Below are 21,070 nucleotides of genomic sequence, written 5' to 3'. Positions count from 1 at the left end.
GAGCAGAGGTGACAGCTCGGGCTACTTTCAGTGAGATTCCTTGACACGGAAGCTTTAAAATGTGTGCGCGTGAGTGGGTGTGTATGTGTGCGCGCCGGCGTAGTTTTCCCGGGTGAGTTTTAGGTAGTTGTCAGGGGAAGTGGAGGAGCCAGTTTTAAGGGCTGAGGACAGACACATTTCCCTAGCCCCACCCCCTGTGGCCTGATGCCTGGTCAGCTTCTTGGCGAGCCGCAGACCAGGAGCTGCTTAGAACACGTGCCATCCGCTCTCAGTTAAGGCTGCACCTGGCCCTGCCAGGGCTTTCAGTCACCATAGAGAAGAGCTGTGACTCGCTCCCTCCCAGCGCTGAGCACGGAAGATCTCTGCACAACGGCACGATCTGGGCAGCAAACATTTACTAGGGATTCCCAAGTAGAAGGTTCTGTCTTGGGCGGTGGGACTCCCCAAATAAAGCAGAGAGACTCATGCCATTGAGGACTTTGAGCGCCCATCCACACATCTCAGACACACTTCACACTATAGTGCTTGGTTTTACTATTTTCAGATGAGAAAGTAGCCAGAACCTTCTTGAATGGGCCTCGGATTACAGAGCAAGTGGTGAGGCTGGGATCTGCATATAGATTGGCCCGAATCCAAAACCCGCTCACCACCGTGGCCCTGGGTTTCGTCCCAGCATCTTGGATATTGTAGCTCAAATATGCCTGGGTATGACGGGTGTCAGGGTGGAAACTGTCTAGGACTCAAGTGTGTCTTTGTCTGGACTGGGGGTGCTGCGCCCAGACTCCCCTTGCTCTGTGGGCACATGCCCTGCTTTGTGTTTGAATCAGCCCCAGGCGGGAAGCTCTGAGGTTGGAGAGGCTGGTGATTCCCTGTGTTCCTCTCTGACGGTGCTCTCTGGCTGCTCCCCAGGCATTTGCAAGTTCTCCCCAAGTCCCTTTAGGGAACCTGTCTAGGTGGGCAGGGATGTTGCCACCGCCTGCCAGGCGGATGCCTCTGTTCTGAAATGGCCGGTGTCGGTGTCCTGCAGTAATCACAAAGACCAGAGGCGCCCTGGTGAGCTTGAACAAGACCTTAGAAGACCTGAAAATCGCCAACGCACAGCTCATGGCCAGCCTGCAGGACGTCAGGCAGAAGGTGGAGGACTCGCTCAACGACCCCATATGCTTCCAGCAGTCGGGGGCCGCGGCGTGTGAGGGCATCAGACGGTCCCTCAGCCAGCTGGACGGCAACGCCAACCCGGGTCAGGTGAGGCGCCCCCTGCCAGGCCTGGCCGCGGGACAGGTGGGGTGCGGGTGGGCATGGCCAGGTGCAGCCAGGTGCACGGGCTCCGGGTCTCTGTGGCCCTTTCTGAAAAGGCAGCAGCAGGAGACAGGGAATATCGGGAACCCCCTCCTTAAGAGGCCCCTGTGATCAGTTCCATGAAACATATCTGAATGGATTCAGCTTTAAAAAGAAAAAAGCCACAGAACACATTTTCATAGAGCTTTAAAAATTAAAATGTGTTCTTGCATGCGGCGCCCAGACACTAGCCACACATGCCTAAGGGAAAATAGTTCCCCGCGTTCTCAAGGACAAGGTTAGAGGGGGGGAGGGAGCAGCTTAAGTGTTTAAAGTTCTGGAATGTAGAGAAAATAATCGTGTCGGCTGGCGACTTTGACTATATCGGTGTGATGATGGAGACGCAGCAGGCTGTAGGAGCCCTTGGGCGTGGCCATGTTTTCTCACCTTCAGACCTCGCGAATCACCTTTATCCAGACGCTTTACAACCAACACACCTGTCTGTGAATCCACCCCACCGGCTAGGCATCATCCAACAGCTTTTCAGAGCCTAGCTTTGACTCTTGCGTTTAAATTGTTTGAGATGAGTCTTTGGGGTGGGGGTGACTTTTAGTTTTCAGGTGCCTTTAAACATGCCAAAAATTTGCAAGGTTGGGACAAGGAATCCTTACCCACCCGCTCTACCCAGAGTCACCACTTGTCGATAATTTGCTCCATTCCTTAATCCTATCCTTTCCCTGTTTACCTGCCTAGGTACCTCTGTCTCCTACTGTTATCAAATATGTGTATAAAATCATCTGCCATTTGCTCTTTGCGCAATCATTTGGCGATAGCTTACAGACACCGGGCACCTTCCCCTAAATCTTTCACTGCATTTCCTAACTTGATAGAAGCTCTGTACAATTATCAAAATTAGGACATATGACATTGACCTGATGCTACTATCTAAGAAACGGCTTGTTTTCATATTTTGCCATGTTTTCTAAAAATTGCCCTTCACAGATATTTTTTCCCTTAATGTATGGTCCCCGCTCGTCACGTCTCTTACTTTGCTTTAATTCGGAACAGTGCCCGGGTCTAGCTTTTCTGTTGTTGATAGTAACATTTCTGGAGACTACAGGACACTTGTTTTCTAGAAGAAACTTCAATTTAGGTTTGTCTGATGTTGCCCCTTGATTATATTTGAGTTGTGCATATCGTCAAGGATATCAAAAAATGATATTTTTGGTACATAGTGTCAGGAGGCCCATGACATTTGTCCAATATTGGTGAAAGAGAGAACATTTTAAATCTCTGTATACTGCTTTAAATGGAAAATTTATTCCAAACCCCTCACCGTTATAACCACTAACTGCATTACTTTTTAAACATGTTTTTAAAAAGCTTTTTACAATCCAACAATACTCAGTCTCTGAAATTGTGAGGTCATACATACTTAATCTGTGTAAAAGTTTTTTCCCTTGTTTTTTAGTTGACACCTCCAAACACCTAAAATTTAGTAATTCTGGGCCTCCCCGGTGGTACAGCAGGGTTGAGCGCGGCGCGGTGAAGCTGTCCGCAGCCTCTGCAGTGCAGGTTCGATTCCCAGCCGGCCATGGGGATTCACACATGACGCGGCAGACCTCTCCTGTCTTGCCTGCTGCTCCCCTCAGCAGTGTCTTCAGTCCTTGTGCCTGTTCTGCTCCCTACTCTGTCTCTGGTGAATTCTCTCACCCTCTTGCGCATCTGGCCTGTACCCTGGTTCTTGTATAAATAAATAAATCTTTACCAAAAAATTAAAAAAAATTAACCATTTAAAAAATAATAAATAAAATAAAATTTAGCAATTCCATAGAGGCCATTTTCCCTGAACTGTAGAATATTGTTCAAATGAAATTTAGATCATATTCTGTCACATAAAGACTGAGGGACTTGAATATGAAATGACGCCTTTTTTTTTTTTTAATGACAAATTATTTGGAGGGGGAGTAATCATCTTACATCTCTCCTTATTTTTATTTTTTTCATGCATTTTCAGCTCCCATCTTTAGATAAACACATCGATACTATTAATGATGTTCTTCAAACGGATTTGTCTGGCCTGGTTCAAAAGGTATGTTGCTTCTTTCTTTTTGGAAAAAATACAATAGCTTATTTTATATCATTTTAAAGAGTAAATTAGTACATCATAGGTAAGAGCAAAAAAAGCAGTGCCATTCTGGAGAGGGATTGCCAAGAAGACCGAACTCTTTAGCTGCCAGGTAATTCTGTTCATTATGCCAATGCAAAAGGTATTTATTAAGCATCTATTATGTGCAAATCACCATGCTTGGACCACAAGAGATAAAAGAAAGACATGATTTCACCTTCCCAGTGCTCAGATGTGAAGGGTTGGTGCTGATTCCGCTGCAGCATACTCCTGCTCACCCCAGGAATCAGCCGTGTTGGGATGATCTCTCCCCACTTCCTTGACTTTGTACATATGTGCTGTGCCTGGCATGGTCGCCTTCTCCCCTCCCCTTTGCCTGGCTACTTGGACAACCAAGCACTGGCCACTTGGATTGCAAATCTTCCCAAAGGCAGGGACCACATCTGTCTGTAACACTCATTTCCCCAGCAACATACAAATTATCGCTATTCAACCAATATATTGCAAACACAGTAATCATTCTTTTTAAATTATTATTCAATGAGAGTGCCCTACAGGGAAGGGAAAGAATAGTTTTATTCTTCTCTTTTCACACGGGTGTAAAAGAATTATCCAATACCCATTAAACACTCATTTACATGTGCTGACACAAGTCAGCACTTGAAGTTCACACAAGTCATTAGAAACGCTCCACCTTTGCCTGTTGGTGCAGCTTGTTGCTAGAAGAAGGAATTGAACCAGGAGACCAGCCACCTTCTAGCCATTAGACCTCTTCGAATGGGTTATGGGCCACCAGGCCCAACAAAGGTAAATATGGAAGGCTCAGGTATACAGAAAACCAGCCCAGCACCGTTGTTCTAGGTGGATAACTTGGTCACGATGGAGGACACACAGCTAGCATAAGTGGAAACTGGCTGGCACCGTGAATCTTAGGAATTTGTGTCTTAGCTTGGGCTTCTACAAAAGAATATTGTAGATGGGGTGATTTATACACAACATGAAGTCATCTCTCACAGTTCAGGGTGCCAGTGCAGCTGGGTTCTGGTAAAGGGCCCCAACTGAGTGCAGACTGTCATTGACTTTCATCACGTGTCCTCATATGGGTGGGAGAGCTCCCATACAGCACTGACCCCAGCGTGAGGGCTCCACTGTCATGACTTAATAACCTTGGTCTCCACCTACTAATATCATCATCTTGGCTATTAAGGTTTCAATGTATGAGTCTGGGAGGGACAGAGACATTCAGTTCATAACAGGTTGTAATCACTACATTGTTCCCTTGCAACATACTCCAGCAGATAGTTCAAAAACACAAACCCTTCCAGTGGAAAAGATAGATGTTCAGTTGAGTTGCTTGGAAATAATGACATCTTTCTGTCCTGGACTTAGCTCCAAAGTGATACAGCTTAGTGGCTCTTTTGTTTTTGTTTTAGCTTCATTACAATCTGTATCTCTCTAAGCGGTGTTTTAGGACACAGTTTTGTCTTCTACAACATTAGAGCTTGTGTTTTATTTTTAATTGCACTGGAAAGTAAGACTAATTTTTGAGATTCACTTTGTGTCTGCACATGGTACACTGTGCAACTCAAGGATTCTTCATCTCATCCCTGTTGGCACTTTGCAGTGGGTGACCTTTTGTTGTGTGGGTTGTCCTTTTGCATTTTTGGATATTTATCAGTACCCCTGGCTCCTAGCCACACAATGCCAGTAGTACCCTTACAATTGTGATAACCAAAATGTCTACAGGCAATGCCAATTATCCCCCAAGGGACAAAATCTCTCCAGTTGAGAAACACTGGTATAAATGCATGTAAAGCTTTTTAACATGGGTTAAAAGTTAAAGATTTTAAAAACTTTTAACATGATCTTCGATGTATACATTTTATAGAATATCCTCTCTAAGGGGAGTCAATTTTAGACTTTTAAGGACCCTATGGTGATGATCTTCACCTTAACCTATATGTTGCATTTTAATTTTGCTTCTCTAGTCAGTACTAAGCTGCAAAATGAATACTAGTTTTATTAACTGTTTACTGTGAATATTAATTTATTTTGAAATATTTTTAGGGCAATAAATCCTTTAATGATATACCTGAGATGGTGCAAGATGAAACCATGGACATCATATTAGGTGAGACTCATAGTTTGCAGTAATTTTGTACCTTTCTTTGGGAAGAATTGGATACTTAGTACAAAGCAATGTTCTATTAAAAATTGTATTCCTTTTCCTCTCAAAACATTCTCTTACTATTACAAAATCTTGAAAACTATGCAGATATCAGAGCTTTTCAATTGTGCTATCTTTACACATTGATATTGATTTTTTAAAAATAACAATCATACTATTGAACAGTTACCAACATCACTGAGCTGGCAGGAAGCTGCACGGTTGAGTGCCCTACAGTGACGACAAGCTTGAGTTGTCACAGCTAACAGCAGCCACAGTCACATTCTGTGCTTTTAACTGCGGAAAAACTGTATGATTATATTTTCAAAATGAACTTAAAATTTACTTTTAAAGGAATGCTATGTTAAGGATTTGTTATGCTCATCTGACATCTGGTGCCGATATAATTGTATTTTAGTCACGTAAGGTTGTTCACAATTTTGGAGAGATAGAACTGATGTTGAGAGAATTCTGCTGGCCTTAGTTGATTGAATCATGTTGCATTCAGGTTATTGTATTGGGGGTGAAAGTACAGAGAATGAATGTATCGTAAACAATTCTTTGGCAGGAATGGGAATAAAGCTGGGTTATTTGCTAAAAGGAGAAATCTCTGAAACCATAAGATTATTTTCTATTTAAAAAAAAATCTCTGTGCTTTTTTATTTATTGACTAGGCAATTTTAAAATACTGTGTTAAAGGTTTTTAATTTTCTTTTCCCTAATGGTGTTCGTTGAACCCTTTCAGACTTTGGGTGAATGTATTTGATCCTTCCTCACAGCGCTTTAGATAGTTTGTGAGTTTCCCTTTGTTTAATCTAAGATTATACATTAAAAAAAAAGAGATATTTAAGGCAAAATTTATGCTTTCCTCTGCTAGCATCTGAAGGCTAATGCATGTTGTATGTCTGATAGCCACCTGCTTACTAATCTCTGTGTTTACTTTTTTTGTTTCCCCTTTGGACCTCTTCTGCCAATACGTGCAGCCCCCCCTGTAAGTCTGGTCAAGCGAGGTGTGAAATGGGCATGAGTGAGGCCCTTTGTACACAGTGTCATTGCTTAAACACAAGCCAGAGTTTTCCTGGGTCTGGACCAGCAGCCCTCCATCAGCCCAAACAGCAATTGTTTATTTTCACATCCTTCTAGAAGAAATAAAAACCCTTAACTCCCATATTTTGCACATCTGGTCCTACCCTGCACACACATTTTGAGCGCCTGTGGTGTGCCAGGTTCCGCTGCACTCTGGGGATGGGTGATGAATAGACGTGCCCCATGCCTGTCTTCAGCATGGCTACAGGTGCCATTGATCACCCTCTGGTGCCATAATGAGATACATGCAAGGGGTCCTCATGGAGAGAGCAGTGGAAGTGAAGGAAGTGACATCCAAAGTGAGGCCTTAGGAAGATATTTGCTGTGAGGGGATCCCAGCCACATAGTCACCGCCGCTGACAAGCCTAGGAGCCGTGCTGTGTGGCAAGGGGGAGGGTTACATACACTCTTCTTTCAAAATCCCAGAAATCCCAGGGTGTAGAAAGAGACCCCTGGGATCTTCTCAGGAATCTTGGGGTTTTTGGGCAAACAAGGCATTGGGGGGAGGCCCTGAGCTACCATGGAAAGCACTGAGCTCTCAAGATCTCATTGTTTTGCAAATAGTACAGTTTGGAAAATGCTCCCACCGCTCTGATAGAATTGCATTTGGAGCCACGGAACCTGCCACTCAGGCTCACCAAGAGTCCCAGGAACACATTGTTAGAACTGCTAATCTTGTCTCTGTCAGTGCAGAGAGTTATCTCCCTTTCAGGATCGGTGGAGATTCACTGGTTAGTATGTCCTTGTCAAGAATCACTGCGGCTGAGACCTGCTTCTGGCCTGCGGGAGCCATGGCTTTGACCCCAGGGCCTGTCCTGGCAGGGCCGCCATTTTTCAGAAAACTGGAGCTCACCTCCTCTCTGAACTGTGAGGCTGGATAGTAATAAAAACTGCTTGACCACTGAGAATACTGTCTCTTTTTGCAGAAGAGACATAAATGTGCTATTTTAGTAAGTCTTGATTTGTACAAGTCAAATTATATTTCAACAAAAATATCCCCCACGGTCAGTTGTTCAGAGTCGTTGCTGGAGAATTACTGTGTTCCCGAAAGCCACTTTAAGTGTGGAGGAAATACTGTGTCATTTCATTTTTTTTTTTCAAAATCACCTAACAGAAACTATAGCATTACATAAACCTGAGTTTCAATTCCCTTTCTTGTGCTTTCTGGGGAAAAAAATTCCTATAGGCAACTACTTTAACCTCCCTGAGCTCAGGGTGACTTAGTAAGAGTAAGAAAAGCTCTCTCAGTGGAATAAGTGAGTTAATATTGATAAAAATACCTAGCCCATCATCATCACACCTTCCATTAATTGATCACCTGATGCCTTTTTTGGTCTTTAGTGAAGTCACTAAAGAAGAAAACTCTGGCTTGATTTCAGCACCATATCATCAAAGTCAGTGGCAGAGCTTGCTGTTTTGTTACATAACTGCTTTTTGATGTCTTGGCTATATCCATGCTTGTTGTAGAAACTTTTCATATTTTAAACACATGTGACTCTGAAAGAAGTAAAGGTGGTTGAAACGTTCAGTTCCAAATCAAAGTGTGTTTCCTCTAGTCTTATAAATGTCTCGCTGTGGCTTCTTTGCTTTCAGATGTCAAAAGTAAATTGAACTCCCTCAGTTCAGATATTGACAAAGTGACTCAACAGCTCCCTTTGCAGGATAAGCTGTCCCTTTATTTGGATTACCTGAATCACACTGAAACTTACTTCGACCACTATTTACCCTTAGTGGAAAAATATGATTTGTACAGGTGAGTTGCCACCTTTGGGCTGGTAAACAAGAACAAAACTTGCTATGGAATGGGATAAAAACTGGCATTATAACCAGAATAATCCTGAGAGCAAATTATACAGAAGCCAGAACCTGATAAGGTTAACTCAAGTTTATATTCATTTAAAAATTTGAGGTGTTCACTTTGGAGGTTCATATGCTAAAAACTGGAGCTTTCCCGAGAAGATTCACATGGTTCCTGCACAAGGCGTGGTACAAATTCATGTAGCATTACACACACACACACACACACACACACACTTAATTTGAAGACTGGAAGTTCTTGAGCCACATTGTCACTAATTTTCAGTTTTAATGTCAATAGTGACTTTTAGAATCTTAGTCCTAATTATCTAAGGCATATAACAGAATTCCAAAGCTTCAAAGTAATTGAGAAAGGCATGTGGAGAATATCCTTTTCTTCATTGATTAATAAAATAAATATGCAGAAGTCAGCTTTTGCAGAAGGAGCATCCTCGAAACCAGTCAGTTGTTGTAAGAGCTCAGGCTCTTGCCTGGAAACGTCTGGTGGGCAGGCTGCCCGGGGGAGAGGCTGGAGGCGTCTCAGCCACAGTGTGCGGGAGGGAAGGTGTCCAGGACCATGAGGGTGTTAGATGCCCTCTCCCTTCTGCCCCGACACTGTCACCATCCTACTGGTCAAACTGGCCTTCACCTCCCCCAACCCTGAGATGTCAAGCTGATCTTTAAAAAGAAATTGGGGGGCTTGCGTTAACTGGAGAAATCTCTGCGGCGGTTTCCCAGCCTACTAGTGTTGTGCTCCCAGTAGCTGGGACAAAAGCCCACGAATGGCTGCAGATGGCTATTGAAATTATCGAGGTTGCTTTTAATTGAATGAAAAACTTCAGTGGCAGCTTATGTTGCAGAAGCAAATTCTTTATTTCTGAGTGTTTTCAAGGTTGGGAGGCATTTCTCCTGGGGAATACTCCTCAGCAGCGGGAAACAGTGGTGCCTCTGGGAAAGCCAGCCAGACCTAATTGAGGAGCCATTACCTGAAATGCCCCACAGGACACGACATCGAGGTTTGCATCCTGCAGGCAGGGGACTTAGGATGCTCCTAAAATTCTAAAATATCCATCTCACTCACCACATGGAACATTTCCGGCTCAGTAAAGAACACAGTGCCGCTCCCCTTCGGCTCCCTAAGATTCCTACAGCAACATTTTAGAGGAGGGCCACAGGAAAGAGCCGGGATTTCTGTATCCTTGTCTACATCTCATCATGACTACAGTAAGCTCGCACAGCCTCAGGAACCTTAAAAGAACTCAAGTCTTAAGGGTGTTTTTAATCGGTGGCCTTGGAGTTGCATGAACACTGCTGCTCAGCCCCGTGGCCCCGAGGGCAGAAAGGAGCGGCCCCTGAACTGCAAAGCCAAGCTAATAACTAAGGCTTCTTGTTGGCCGGGCTGGGGGCTAGGCGGGAAGGGGGCATCTCACAACCTGGCACCCTCAGAGACTGACAGGAATCTGACACCCGATCAGCCAGGATGGCTCAAGGGCTCCAGGCCCAGTGCGGGGACTCTCCCGCGCCGCCGCTGAGGGCGCTGGGTGTGTGTGACGCGGCGCTTGCCTCCCCAGGTGGCTGGGCAGCCTGATCATCTGCGAGGTGCTGACCATCGTGGTGGTCTTCTATTGCCTGGGCTTGCTGTGTGGCACGCTGGGCTATGAGCCCAAGGCCACCCCGGCCAGGCGAGGCTGCATCTCCAACACCGGCGGCATCTTCCTCATGGTGTGAGTGTCTGCCCCCCTCACCCCCCCACCCTTCACCTTCACACTCAGCAGCGTGTCCTTCTTCCGAGAGAAACGGGCTGTGTCCCACCTGTGCTCACGGGAGAGCAGCGTCCCCCTGCACGCACCAGGCCCTGTCTGGGGCACCCCCACCTGCCCCCCGGCAGCCCTGCATGCTGCTCTCTGCCATCCCTCTGGGTGCAAAGCCACAGTAGCCTCTTCCAGATGCTCCCAGGGGACATTTCCTGCCTCAGAAGCCCCAAAACCTTCCCCGTGTCTCTGCAGAAAGCCTGGTTCCCTCAGCGGCTCTGAGCCCGTGTCTGCGTCCTGGCTCTGGGCGGCAGGGAGACCAGGCTCCGGCCACCAGGGTCCCTGGTCCCAGCTGGGCGCTCACCCTCCAGGGCCCGCCGCTGTCTCCTCCCGCCCTGGGCCGCTGGGCTGCTCGCTGCAGAGCTGGGCCCTCCATGCTCTGAGCAGGCAGAGCCGGTGACCGCAGGTAACATCGAATCGCTCCTTGTTCTTAAGTTGCTTTGTTCTGTCTCCAGCGGGGTCGGACTCAGCTTCCTCATCTGCTGGATAAGCATGGCCTTCGTGGTCCTCACTTTCGTCGTTGGTGGAAATGTGGAAAAGTTGGTCTGTGAGCCTTACCACAACAGGAAGCTATTCCAGGTAAATGCGGTTTCTGTGCCTTGGAAAGACAGGGCGGGAGCGCCGGGTTGGGTGGCCCGTTGCTTGTGGGCCGCTTCAAGAGTGGTGCAAAAAGGTGAGCGGTTTGCAGATGGAAGCCGGGTTCCCTGATTTAGAATTGACGAGAATCTATAACAACACAGCACCCGGTGAGGCCGCGCTGGAGAGAGCTTTCACCTGTTTCTTCGTCTCCCATGAACGGCTTGCTTTTCTGTAAGCCACGGCAGTGAAGCTATTTCCATGGCTTGTATGCCAGTTGCTCCTTGTGGTTGACCCCCCATGCCAGTCTCACTGCATTCTTTGTTGTCTCCCTCATCTCCTGGCATCTCAGATGCCTTCCGGAGAGCTGCGTCATGGCCTTCTGCTGCTCTCCTGAGTCGTCTACTCTGTTCCCAGTCCTAATGTGTTTCTTTTACTAAAATGGCATGTTCTCCAGAGAAGGTAATTTTAGGAAGTCGTCTTGACTTATTGGAGGGGTTGACAGACTTGTTCCTTCCATGCCTTTATTTTCACAAGGAAAGTCCTGCTGTGGAAACATTCCCCCTCACCCCGAAATATTTAATAGAATATTCATTTTATTACATGTGTGTATGTTAGTGTCAAACTGTCTCTTTTTAAAAAATAATTTTAATTTGTTTCAGATTGTGGATACACCATATTTGATAAATGAGAAATGGAAATACTATCTCTCTGGCCTGGTTTTAAACAACCCAAATATTACCCTCACTTTTGAACAAGTTTACAGGTATCAATCGTTGCACTGTGCTTTTTCTTTTCCTACTTAAATATTAGTATTCCAGAATGAGAATTTTGCTTTCAAAGTATCTTTAATCAAATAGAAAAGACTTTTCCACTTCTAGAATTAGACACATCTCTGGTTTTAGCAAACGGAGAGTAGAAATAAGACCAAAAACCAGTCGCTCCTCTGACTGTGGAAGCTTGAAGTTCCTTCCAGACCTTGGGATGGTGCTGTCTCAGAGTCTGACTGACCAGCAGTCACTGGGACTCGAAGATGCTTTCAGGAGACCCTGTGAAGACTCTTGTTCTCAGGCCGCGCTGCCCCACAGCCTCATGACAGGAGTTCACAACTGGGCCCAAGTTGCAGACAGACCTGTGGTGGCCCAGCAAAGGCTGCCGGCTGCCCGGGCTTCAGTTCTGACTCTGCCCCAGGGGCTTTGTGACCTCGGTAGTTCCACGTCCCCTCTGTTCAACAGGGGGCATCGAATCTGAACCCCAAGAGCGTCCCATCACATCACAGAGACAGCAAGTGAGCGGCAGACCTGTGCACCCTCAGCCCTCGCCCTCCCCAGACACTGGCCATCCAGTGCTTTCCTCTCAGCCCAGAAACCACAGGCAGTTAGCACCTCAACCTGTGGCTTCCTGAGGGGGCAGCACGCCTCGAGAGGTGTGGGCAAGCTGCTTCCCCCAGGCAGCCCCAGGGCTCGAGGGCTCTGGCTGCAGGCGAAGAAAATAAGCCCATCCTGGCAGTGACAGGCACGAGATGAGTCCACCCTCCTGGACTTGGTAGCGAAGGACATTTCTCAGTGAAGCCAAGGTAGGGTTGCAGCCAAGAGCGCTGCCCATGTTGGAGGATGTCTGCAGCCCTTCCTCGTCTCCTTCCTTCACCCAAGTCAGCACCTTCTCCCAGCTGGAGACTTATGTTCACATGCTGCAAATGTCAGCTCTGTACTTGTGGAAATATGGAGGCACGTGGCCGGACTGGGGCTTGATAGAACTTTGAATCAAGTTCTTGGTGTCCTTTGTAACCCACATTTTCCCAAAAAGTGTGGATCTATTTTGTTTTATCTTGTGTTAATGAGAATTGGTTTCTTCCCAATTTTTAAATCAGTGATCCTTCACAACACTGAAAAACAGCACAAAGGAGACGAATGAGAACTTAGTTACCAAAGCTATTGTGTCTTCCCCAAATGGACATTGAGTAGAGCAGAGAATGGCATCAGGGCTGGTGGGTGCCCCGGGACTGAGTACTGGGTGGACACCAGAAGCCACTTCTATGTCCACAGCCGACACAAAGACAGACAGCTAACCTTTCCCTGTCTCTTTGTGTGGACAGAGAGCTCATGATTTCCCTTGTTCCCCTAGTGACTGCAAAAAGAACAGAGGTATTTATGCGACCTTGAAGCTGGAGAACATGTACAACATCAGTGAGCATCTCGACATTCGGAAGGTAAGTCAGTAGAACCAGTCATGAGATGACGCGTTCTTCACGAAAGCCAGTTTGTTTTTGTGCTTCCTTTTGCTAAGGTGTGATGCATGTAAAGTTAACTATTTTGAAGCGACCAGGCTGTGCAGCCCTCACCCCAGCTCCAAAACGTGTTCATCACCCCCAGCCAGTGTCCTTCTCGAGGCATGAGTCCCTTGTAGATCACTCTCCGGCTCTGCAGGGGCCTGTGGTGGATGCTCGGGAGGGAGGACCTCCATCTCACTCACTGAGCACCTATGTTCCCAGAAGAGCAAGCCCCACTTGTTTCCCAGGGATGTGGCTCCCCAAAACCGGCCACCCTTCTCTGCCAAGTCCCTGCAGAAGAAATAAGGCACCAAGAACTATGACCCACACTGTTATCATTTCTTGCAAATCATGGCTGTGGCCCAGGGCCCAACTTGGCTGGCCCATGGCAAGAGGCAACTTGACCACCAGGGTGGAAGCAGAGAGATGGAGTGACCTCTTCTCTTTTGCCCAAGCCCAGACCAAGGCTTGAGTCTTAAACTCTCAGGAGGGGCGACTCCAGAGCAGACTGTCCAGAGAAGGAGCAGGGGCATTTCAGCTGCCCAGCCCTAGGGGGCGCCATGAGCTTGGCCTATTCCTCTCCCCTCCCCTGGCCTCCTGGGCTATGCAGGGAAGAACTCGGCAACATTCTTTCTTCTGGGCATCCCAAATGCAAGCAGACACCAAGGGATGCAAGAGAAGAGGGTGTTGGCCTGCCCACTGGCACCCACAGAAAGTTCCAGAGGCACCATGAGGCCACAATGGCCACCCGTTTGCAAGGCAAAGAGGTTTATTTGAAAGCTATACACGAGTTTGTGTTGCTAATCCTTCCTTAAATGCTGTTTGCCTCTATACATAATAAACAAGAATTTTGTGCCCAAATCCAAAATAGATGCCCTCTATTCGTTTGCCTGTGTGCCTTGAGCCATGTTCTCTGCGCCATGGTAAGCAGGCTGGACAGTCCCAGACCTCAGGCACCAACCCTGCCTGCAACTGCCACCTGCTCTTAGGACAGCCCGTGTCTCCAGGACTGCAAGTCTCCCCACCCCTGCCCGAGGCCTCCTGCCTCCTTGCCGGGGTGCGGCCTGACCAGCCCTCTCCACAGGCGGCCTCCAGCTCAGAAGGCACATGTCTGTGTCTCCCAGCCCCCGCAGTGGGAGGCTCCCTGCCCTGGTACCCTGATGCAGTTCAGTGACTTATTATGACACCCTCTCTTGCCTGGTGGCCGCAGGGAGGGAAGAGGAAGGAAAAGGAGAGGCATCAGGAAATCAGGGATTTAGTCTTTCGTCCTGCGTTACGTTAGTGCTCTTTTAAAGCCTTCACTTTATGACTTTCTTGGAGAATATCTTGGACCTTCTTGGACTTATTTGCAACTTCTCTTTCAATCCTGCAGCATACCGGCAGGATAAACAAGGAATTTGAAAATCTGAAAATAAATGTTAACAATATCATTCTTCTGGATGACACAGGAAGAAAAAACCTTCTGGATTTCAGTTCTTCAGGAGTCAACAAACTAGATTATCGCGCCTACCTGGCTGAGGTACAGCGCCCCGGGGTTCATGCTTGATCTTTTCGGGAAAATTTTGAGTGTCAGATATGTGTGTTTCTATTTTGCATGTTTGTGTTTTGGTTTGTAGTTTTGATTCTTTTTATTGCAATGAGTTTTACATAACATAAAATGAGCTAAAGCAAGCAGCTCACCAGCACTGAGCACAATGCTTGCACAACTACCCCCTCTAGCTCCCAAATATCGTCATCACCCCAAAAGAAAGCCTCTTCCCATCACGTGGTTGCTCCCATTCCCCTCTGAGCCCCTGGCACCATCCTGGTGCTCTGCTCTGTGGATCTGCCCATTCTGGGTATTTCCTGAGGGCGTGCAATGGGCGACCTGGCATCTCGCGCTGCAACTGTCCCTTTCACGTATCCTGATGTGACTCTCCTGCCGTGTAGTGTATCTGCCCTTTATTTCTTCTTGTGGTGGAATGATGCAGTTGCATGAAGAGAATGTGCTGTCATGTGTTCTTACCTGCGCCTAGCAAGGCGATGGCACCACCCTCACCGGGGGGTGCGATTTTCTGGGGGTCAAACAATCCCACGTCCATAACACAGCTTGTTTCCCCACCTCTTTCACAGACAAGTAAAACTCCCACAAAGGTGGATCTCTTATCATCTGCCAAAGATCTAGATGCGAAAGTCAGAACGTTGGTGAGTTCACACCGTGCTGTTAAAGCGGGAATGTCAAATGCCAACACTGTCCCCAGGGACTCTGCCGAGGAGGCTCCTGGTGCCGCAGGTCACCCAGGCTCAAAGCCACCTCCAGTGCGCCTGTTAGGGGGAAAGGATGTCCTGTATGATGGCCCCCCAGCAGCTTCGGGGTGCACATGGCTGCTCCTTACCTCACTCCACCTCAGGGTCAGTGCCCTGGCTGCATTAGTCCCAGACCTGTTGTTACCCATCAACCCCTCCACCACCATACACACGTGAAAGCGCGCGTGCGCGCGCACGCACACACACACACACACACACACACACACACACTCTTGCAGAGCAGAGAGGGCTAACTGAGGACATAGCAGGGAAATTCCATCTGGGGCTTTGCCTCTGCAATGACACAGGGATAAGGGAAGTCAAAAGCACAGTGCAAGCCCCCCTAGCTTCCCCTTCCTCGGTGCCTCTGGGGCTGGTGACTACAGGCCATAGAGGGTCCCTCCCAGGAAGAAGCAGGCTCTGTGATGAGGAGCCTGGGCTCTGGGGGAGGGTGGGGATTCGCATCCTGCCTTAGCTACTTCCTAGCTGTGCAAACCTTGGGCAAGATGTGTCTCCCTCTGTGGCTGAGCCGCCGCACCTGCACCTGGAAGCGGGGGGCATAGGATTGCTGTACATCAGTCGTTTGGACCCTGTTAAAGTGTGGGTTCAATGAAAATTACTCATTTGAGCCCAGTTTTTTCCATCGGTAAAATGGGGACATAACTTCTGTGCAGTGGCGCCCCCCCGCCCCCCGCCCCCTGGCTCTGTTATAGAACATGGCCAAGAGGAGGCACAGCCGCTGGTGTTGAGGCAGAGCTGACGCGTGGACCCTGCGGGTCTGGGATTTTAGTAGGATGTTTCGGCACCAATTCTCCCTGCTGCCCCACCCCCACCCCACCCCGCCACCCCCAAGCTGTCACCCCCCTGGCTGCTCGCCCGCCCAGCTGCCCGACCGGCTCCCATGGCCAGAGAGTGTGCTTCAGAGTCTAGAAAGATGATATTGATCTCTGTTTATTTTGTTCTCTTTGCAGCCCCCTGGAAGCTTGAAAGACTCTCTAAAAATCAACGTGCAAACCCTTAGAAATCTTCACCGTGACCAAGTCATTCCTTTGCAACAAACCATGGTAACGATCCCGGGTGGCTGGCCTGTCACTGTGACCTGTTGGTTTTCCTTTAGCTTAAGGACACGCTCGCATCCCCGTGGGTCAAACCCAGTTGACCGTTTATGCCCCAGAGGCGCCGAGGAAGGGGAAGCTAGAGGGGCTTGCATGGTGCCCGTGACTGCCCTTATCCCTGCATCGCAGAGGCAAAGCCCCAGAGGGAATTTCCCTGCCATGTCCTCCCTTAAGACATGTCCTCAGGCGAAGACACTGAGTTACTAGAAAAAAAAAGGATAGTAGCTGAGCTTTAAAGAAAACAAAATTCCTCTTCACCACTCCTTTTCTGCAGGCATCCTTGCCTTTCCCCTCCTGAGTGTCCGCAGCGAGACTACGTCTGCAGCTGCTGCTTACACTCTCTCTCCTTCCCATCTCCTGAGGTCTCCAGGCCAGGCACCCAGCTCGGGACTGGTATTTTTGTTCTGAGCTCACTCTTACTCTCCAGTGCTTTTTGTCCAAACCCTGCCAGGAAATAAGTGAGGCAAGGGTAAGGCCTGTTCTTTCTCTTTGATCTTTTCAGAACCGGGGCAATCTGTCCACCGACAGACACGTGGTTCTGTCCCTACAAACCCTGGACTATATAATCTGCTTGCTGTCTGTTGTTATAAATAAAGTTTTATTGGAAACCGCCCCCGCTCATGCCCACTTATTACAAATGGTCCTTTTGGCTGTACCGGCACCACTGAGGAGCTGGGTTATGGCCCACGAGGCCTAAAATGTTACTGTCTGGCACCTCAATGATGAAGTCTGCCCATCCCTCAGCTAAAACACTTCACCTCAGCCACTCTCATTAATGTCGACACTGAGCAAAGCCAATTCCTGGGGGGGCTTTGCCCCTGGCCTGTGACATCCTGCCCTTCATTGCTTAGTGGCCACACCCAGATTTTCTCCTTTGCAGATTCTCGCAGCACAGATGTACTGTGCACACAACTACCTGCGTCTGTTGTTTTTCTAGAGCTAAACCACTACAAAGCAATCACATTGAACAGCTGATTTGGGGGGAGAAAGTAGGGACAGAAGTCTTGTGCTCTCACTGCTTGAAGCATACAAAGTCGAAAAATATTTCTCGTCTGCTCCCCAGGACTCTGCACACCGAGGCGTGAAGGAGCTTCAGCAACTGACCAGTGGCATGGAGGTAAGGACTGATTTTCTGCTCCTGGCTCAGGGTTTGGTACAAAAGCATATACAGGCATTCAGAGAATTTGTTAGCCCGCAGATTCATTTTTCTTTTGGAAAAAACAATTATTGAAGTAACACTGCATTATAACACCATGCAAGTTCTAGGTGGGCACAATTGTAAGTCAGCCCCAGCATCCACTGCCAGCTGACTAACTTCTTCATTGTGGACACCACGTCCACGGGTGCTCCTTCTCCAGGCAAAGGTGACGAGCATCCTGGCCTCCTTGGATTCCATCCAGGACTTCATCACGAGCCGTATTTCCTCTATTATTGTGGAAGTAAGTCTTCTTTTATAAAGTAATGATGTCAATGGCACATATGCGAACATAGCCGCGTGGTACAGTTATTTTAATGGTCTTCTACCCTTGGACCTCTTGGCAGGAAAGCAAGAAGTATGTGGAGACGAGAATAATAGGGCGCTTTGAACGTTACCTGCAGTGGGTCAAGGGTGCTGTAAGTAGCCTTCTCCTGTATGAACAGAAGTAGTTCATGTGTCAGAGGAGTCATTTTCTGGGATAAAATCAGGGGGAAAGAAAATTAAATTTCTGTCATGTGGTTAGTTATAAGTAAGTAGACTTTGAACGTGCTGGGCGTGCCTGAAGGCTGGCACAGTGGCCTGACCCAGGGGGGGATCATGCCCTGGAATCCCCCCCAGCTCACCTTGTGCGTCTTAGAAGCAATGACCCAGAAGCAGTGTGAATCTGGAAGCCATCCAGGAGCCAACCCAGGGGCTATTAGGAGGTGATGCCTGGGACTTGGGAGGTTTTCACAGCACAGGCATAACACAGAAAGTGGGGTACAGAGAAACCGAAGGACGCTTCTCAGCGCTTTCGTCTCCCAGCTCCACATCTCAGAGGCCACAGCTTTCCTTTATGAGAATCGGCCAAGGGAAAAGGTGTAGCTGGTTCTTTGGCCTTGAGGAGTGGCTCAAATTTTGCTGTGTTTTACCCCCACAGATCACAGAGCAGATGGCCTCCTGCAAACCCGTGGCCAACGCTTTAGATTCTGCTGTTGACATCTTCCTGTGTAGCTACATTATTGGCCCCACGGTACGAATTCCATTCTCGCAAATAAGGAGACCCAATGTTTTCCTCATTTTTTCTCTTATCCAACTGGTAATACATACTCTAACATAAAATAATTTTCTGCTTGGATCTATTATGGTTACAGAATCTACGACCTAAAATCTAAAATGTAGGTGGGTGCGTATAACACCTAATAGACTAGAAGATTCAAAAAGCACCTACTATGTGCAAGCATGGCTTCTGTCTTCCTTCACACAATATTGTAACAGGATGAAGATGCTGTGGTCCCTCTGCTCAGAGGCAGAAGACGGCCAGAGAGCTTCACCAGCCGCCCTGACTACAAAGAGCTCAGAAAGGGACTCCAGCCCACGCGGCAGGCCTCCCACACCTGTCCCCCTGAGTTCTGGGGTCCTAGGTGCAAACCCTTGCCTCGCCACTAGATGCCGCTGTTCCCCATTTGTAAATAAACATTGCAGGCGCCATCCAAGGTTTTCATTTACTAATTAGGATCACAGGTACTTTTTGCACCGTGACTGGCTCCTGTGAAGCTCACAAATGGTTTCAATGAAAAAACTGAGAACTCCATTAAGACACTGCAAACCACTTCCCTCCAAGCAACTGTGGTTTTAATGTCTCCCCTTCCACACTTCATTCTTCTAATTTCTCTTTTCCTCTAGAATCTCTTCTGGTTTGGCATAGGAGAAGCTACTTTTTTTTTAACCCCGGCTCTAATTTTTGCCGTGAAGCTGGCCAAGTACTATCGTTGCATGGATTCGGAGGACGTGTATGAAGAGTAAGTGGCGAATTTCCACAGAGGCTGTGGGATCCATTTCTAAGTGGTGCTAAAAAAAAACAACTCCCAGGAGAGAAACTTCACTTTTTTAGGAGGGGGGCCGTGCCTGCTCTGTGTTTGCTCTGGACTGATATTCTGATGCTTGTTATTTTTTCCCTCTTGCTTCCTCTTCTTGGCTTCCTGGATGAACAGCTCTTGTTTCTACTTTGCAGCTCTCCTGTGCCTGAGGCTTCGAGCTTCACTCTGTAGCTGGTCCTCACTAGTTTGCACTGGGCTTTGTAGTCCGCCTCCTCTCTGTCTGCTGAACTTCTGTGCTTCAGTTTCACTGCACGCATCTCCTCAACATGCTTCTGCATCTGGATCCTTGGGAGCCTTACCAGAGTAAAATGGGGGTGCCAGGGGGAAGCTGTTGATGGTAATGGTCATTTTTTAAAAAATTGTATTTCCCTTTTTTGTATTTTGTAGTTTTGAAACTGCACCTGTGAAAATGTAAGTCTTCCTTTTTTATCATAATCATAAAGTGAGACTGGAAGCCTTTATTGTTACATGAAGGCTTTTAAAATGACATTGATAAGAGCATTAAATTACAAAACGATAGTATGTCCAGCTAAAAATAAATGCCAATGTCTCTTACAATGAGCCCAGGCACAGAGGGGACTGTAGAAAGAGTTGCTGAATTAGGAAATACTTTACATGTGAGCCTTGTTAACCTACAAAATGGATGTGTTGATACTTGGCTTTTAAAGGCAACAAAATGTAAATTGTTAGCTTCTTTGCTGATTTACCAAATTGTCACATACTTTTCATGACCGTGCATTGTCTTTGTAATGCATGGTGTGAAGATTTCATCTTAGAGACAACGTGAGCTTTTTGTTTTGTTTTGTTTTGTTTGACCTATTTATTTTTGTTGCAGTATGATAAATGGTAATATTGATTTTCATAGACATCACCCCAACCAGACTGTGTGAACAAAGTCTCTCCACTCTGCAGGAGACTTTGATCCGCAGTGTCGTTACATACTGGAAGAGAAACCTTCCCTCGGGACGTCCCAGAGTTGTCCCAGAGTTGAGTGACCGGTCTGGGGCCCGGGAGCAAGGGCAGGTGCCATGATCGCTCGCTCATCTCCCAAGTTTTGCTCTCACCTGCGTCCTCGCCCTGGTGAAGACTTCTTCGGGCAGCGCGCGTGTTAATTTCCAGTGGGGTCTTTGGAACCCGACCCGAGTTCTGTCGCGTTTCATTACACAAGATGCTGGACTTGCAGTGCAGTTTCAGCAGAGAGCAGATGTGTGTGTCACAATAAAGGATGGCTTCAGAAACACGCCTCTGGTCTTCTTATTGAAAAGACACCCCTGGATGCAGTCAGTACCATTGGCATCATCACTGCTGCTTTTCCAAGGGCTGCTGTGCCTCGTGCCCAGATGAGTGCTCAAAGCGTGGGAAATGCGTTCTCCCTCAGCCAGGAGGCCGGGGTCTGCTGTGAGCCCATCCCCAGGGTTGGCCTGAGGGACTGAGGGAGAGCCTCCCCGGCCCGCCCCAGAGCCCGCAGTTGCTGGTAACCCAATGCCTTGCTTGGCTTCT

The 21,070-nt window shown here is 47.7% G+C and overlaps 1 protein-coding gene across 5 annotated transcripts in view; it reads left to right on the top strand.

The window, feature by feature from the left end:
- PROM1 (prominin 1) overlaps positions 1–20,803 on the top strand; it is a 74,911-nt gene extending 54,108 nt beyond the window's left edge. For 4 of the 5 annotated variants that reach the window (XM_054688031.1, XM_054688030.1, XM_054688033.1 and 1 more), the window contains 17 exons: positions 1,028–1,245; positions 3,296–3,370; positions 5,474–5,537; positions 8,253–8,412; positions 10,028–10,180; positions 10,723–10,846; positions 11,506–11,609; positions 12,968–13,052; positions 14,485–14,631; positions 15,225–15,296; positions 16,370–16,462; positions 17,577–17,630; positions 17,872–17,952; positions 18,056–18,127; positions 18,631–18,723; positions 19,377–19,492; positions 19,705–20,803. In XM_054688031.1, the coding sequence (XP_054544006.1) occupies positions 1,028–1,245; positions 3,296–3,370; positions 5,474–5,537; positions 8,253–8,412; positions 10,028–10,180; positions 10,723–10,846; positions 11,506–11,609; positions 12,968–13,052; positions 14,485–14,631; positions 15,225–15,296; positions 16,370–16,462; positions 17,577–17,630; positions 17,872–17,952; positions 18,056–18,127; positions 18,631–18,723; positions 19,377–19,492; positions 19,705–19,741 (1,748 nt within the window). In that variant the 3' untranslated portion in view covers positions 19,742–20,803. The remainder of the gene's footprint in view (positions 1–1,027; positions 1,246–3,295; positions 3,371–5,473; positions 5,538–8,252; positions 8,413–10,027; positions 10,181–10,722; positions 10,847–11,505; positions 11,610–12,967; positions 13,053–14,484; positions 14,632–15,224; positions 15,297–16,369; positions 16,463–17,576; positions 17,631–17,871; positions 17,953–18,055; positions 18,128–18,630; positions 18,724–19,376; positions 19,493–19,704) is intronic. The other variant, XM_054688032.1, reaches the window with a different exon arrangement.
- Positions 20,804–21,070: the final 267 nt, after the last annotated feature.

Source organism: Talpa occidentalis, unplaced genomic scaffold, assembly GCF_014898055.3.
Source record: "Talpa occidentalis isolate TD23 unplaced genomic scaffold, MPIMG_talOcc4v2.1 talOcc4.6, whole genome shotgun sequence".
NCBI lineage: Eukaryota > Metazoa > Chordata > Mammalia > Eulipotyphla > Talpidae > Talpa > Talpa occidentalis.
Note: the sequence above shows the minus strand (reverse complement) of the source record. Positions and strands in the feature narration are given on the sequence as shown.